The sequence below is a fragment of the Cupressus sempervirens genome, chromosome 5, assembly GCF_028749045.1.
Source record: "Cupressus sempervirens isolate cs-2001-9-10 chromosome 5, ASM2874904v1, whole genome shotgun sequence".
NCBI lineage: Eukaryota > Viridiplantae > Streptophyta > Pinopsida > Cupressales > Cupressaceae > Cupressus > Cupressus sempervirens.
Genome location: NC_143122.1, coordinates 306,298,360 through 306,301,387, shown reverse-complemented (window position 1 = coordinate 306,301,387; position 3,028 = coordinate 306,298,360). Strand labels below are relative to the sequence as shown.

At 38.1% G+C, this 3,028-nt stretch overlaps 1 protein-coding gene across 1 annotated transcript; it reads right to left on the bottom strand.

The window, feature by feature from the left end:
* Nucleotides 1–274: 274 nt before the first annotated feature.
* On the bottom strand, nucleotides 275–2,821 carry LOC149555804 (pentatricopeptide repeat-containing protein At2g13600-like). Its single transcript, XM_089833695.1, has one exon. It carries the CDS (start codon nucleotides 2,613–2,615, stop codon nucleotides 492–494), a length of 2,124 nt encoding a protein of 707 aa, XP_089689821.1. The 5' UTR covers nucleotides 2,616–2,821; the 3' UTR covers nucleotides 275–491.
* Between the last annotated feature and the right edge of the window lie 207 nt (nucleotides 2,822–3,028).

The window sequence follows — 3,028 nt, the reverse complement described above, 5'->3', positions numbered from 1 at the left end:
TTGCTTTACTTAGCATCACTTGTAATCTCCCCAAGAACATTGTATGTGTTTTAAATAATGGAAACAGTATGCATCTGTCTCGACAATTTCACTTGCAACCACAATTGCATGGTGGCAGATAGCATATGCTAGAAGATTCTTGAAATTTTTTATGGAAGACTTTTATCTGTAAAGTTGTTTTTAGCTATCTGATTTATGAACATGAAACTTAAATTGAACTTTTGTTTGACCAGATTAAAAGACTGAGGAATATCCATTTTAGCAAATTTGTCCATAGCACAATTCTTCTCCTTGTATTGTTGGAAGCTTACACTCTTAACAAATCTTGAATACTGATAAGTTCATTGACAACTCAATTGACAACTGCCAGTTACTAGTTACTGGTAGATGAGCAATTCCCTCTCTTCACCACATCATTCAATGTGATTTTGAAATCCCTATACAATTTCTCCAATTAGCAAAAATGCAATCTGTCTCTTACCCCAAAGCATTTACCATTTCTGAACTTCAATCCAACTACATCCAGGTGTCTTTGTAATTCCCCTATCATTCATCAATTCCCTTACCTTACGAACATCTTGCCACCTTCCTTCTTCTGCGTAAATGTTTGACAGAAGAACATAAGGTGCAGAAGTTTTAAGGTCCAATTGAAAAAGCAGTGATGCAACAAACTCTCCCAGCCAAATATTCTTGTGCGATCTGCAGGCACTAAGCAAACTCATCCAAACAACCAAGTCAGGTTTTAAAGGCATTTTGAAAATAAAGTTTAGGGTTTCAACAAGATAACCAGAACGGCCAAGAAGGTCAACCATGCATACATAGTGATCCATTGTGGGCTTGATGCAATAAGAGTCATTCATGTTATTGAAGTATTTGCAGCCACCGTCTACAAGACCAGCATGGCTGCACGCTGATAAAACGCAAAGCAAACTAACAGGGTTGGGTAAGCCTCTAGAATGCATTTGTTCAAAGATTTGTAGGGCATCCTCGGTATAACCGTGCATTCCATATCCTGCAATTATTGCATTCCATGAGGCTACACTTGGGTAGTGCAATTTGTTAAACAGTTCACGTGCCTTTCGTATACCCCCACATTTTGCATACATGTCTAGCAGGGAAGTCACAACAATCTCAGATAACAATCCGCTTTCAATTACTTTTTGATGGATCTCCATGCCTTGTTCCAAAGCTCCCATTTTGGCACATGCTGGAAGGACGCTAGCAAAAGTTGCTGAGTTTGGAATTACATCTTTCGATAGCATTTGTTTGAAAAACGCCAAGGATTTATCAAATAATCCATTTTGTGCATATCCAGCAACGATTGCTGTCCATGAGATCACATCGCCTTGAGGCATTTCTGTAAAAAGTTGCAAAGCCTTATCAAGAACACCATTTTGTGCATATCCTGTAATCATTGTGTTCCATGAGACAACATCTGGGTGATTTATTTTCTCAAATAATTTACAAGCCATCTGTAACCTTCCACATTTTGCATACACATCGATCAGAGCAGTTTTAACCACATGAGATAAGAAACCAAACGCAATTATTTTTAGATGGATTTCCATACCCTGTTCTAAAGCTCTCATTTTTGTGCATGCCAGGAGAATATTGACAAAGGTTGCTGAATTTGGCTTTATACCTGCAAATTCCATTTGCATAAATAACTCCAAGGCTTCTTCTAGCAGCCCATTCCGTACATATCCAGAAATTAGTGCATTCCATGAGATCACATCTGATATATGCATTTTGTCAAACAGTCCGCGTGCCTGCTGTACTTCCCCACATTTTGCATACATATCTATCAGAGAAGTCAGAACAGCCACATCCGAAACAAATCCGCTTTCAATAATTTCTTGATGGATTTCCATACCCTGTTCCAGCGCTCCCATATTCGCACAAGACTGGAGTATTCCAACAAAGGTTGCTGAATTCGGTTTCACACTTGTCAATTGCATTTGCTTAAAAATCTGTATGGCTTTATCAACGAGTCCAGTTTGTTCATATCCAGCCATAATTGCATTCCAAGATACAACATTTTGTTGAGGCATATCTTCGAAGAGCCTTAAAGCCTTATCGAGAGCACCATTTTGTGCATATCCTGTTAGCATGGTATTCCACGATACCACATCTGCATTGGGCATTTTGTCAAACAGTTCACGCGCCTTGTGCACGCTTCCACGTTTTGCATACATGTCTATCAGAGCATTCATTACAATAGCATCGAATTGCATCCTGCATCTAATAATTTTCCCATGGATCTGCAAACCATGTTTCAGATTTGCCACATTGCCACACACAGGGAGTATACTGGAGAAGGTAAAGTTATCTGGCTGTACAGTTGATCGTTGCATTTGGTGAAAGATTCTAAATGCTTCTTGAGAAATCCCATGGTTTCTGTAAGCTGCAATCATCATATTCCATGAGTAGACGTTTGGATTATCAATGTCCTCGAATACTTTGCGAGCGTCGTCTAAACTTCCGCATGTATCATACATGTTGATAATGGTATTCTGTAAAAACGTGTTTGTGGCAAATTTGAATCCCCTTATTACCGTAGTGGATTTGCTTACTCTCGGAAAGGATTTTCTTTGCAATGCAGGCCTGCAATACATGAACGTACGTAGAAGAATATACAAAAGGGTTTTGTAAGAAGGATCTGATAGTTTGATTGAGATGAGAAATGGATGGCATTGTATAATGTCAAATGTTGTTTATTGTAAATAGATAAAATACCATGATTTTCATTTGAATTAAGCAACAGTCGTTTATTTGTTCCTTAGATACAAGTAAAACTCAGCTTGGTAGAAATGATATAAGATTCTCTTCTAAACTTTTAGTGTCGAATATGGAGGAACCGAAAGAAAAAGAAATAAGATGGAACAGGACTAATTTGAATGTCTGGTTCGGTACGACAAAGATGTTCGATAGCACGGGTATCATGTTTAATTGGAAAATTTATCAAATTAGCACCTTCATTTGCAATAGGTAAGTGGAATAGGCATGGAAGATCAATGGGAGGAATTTT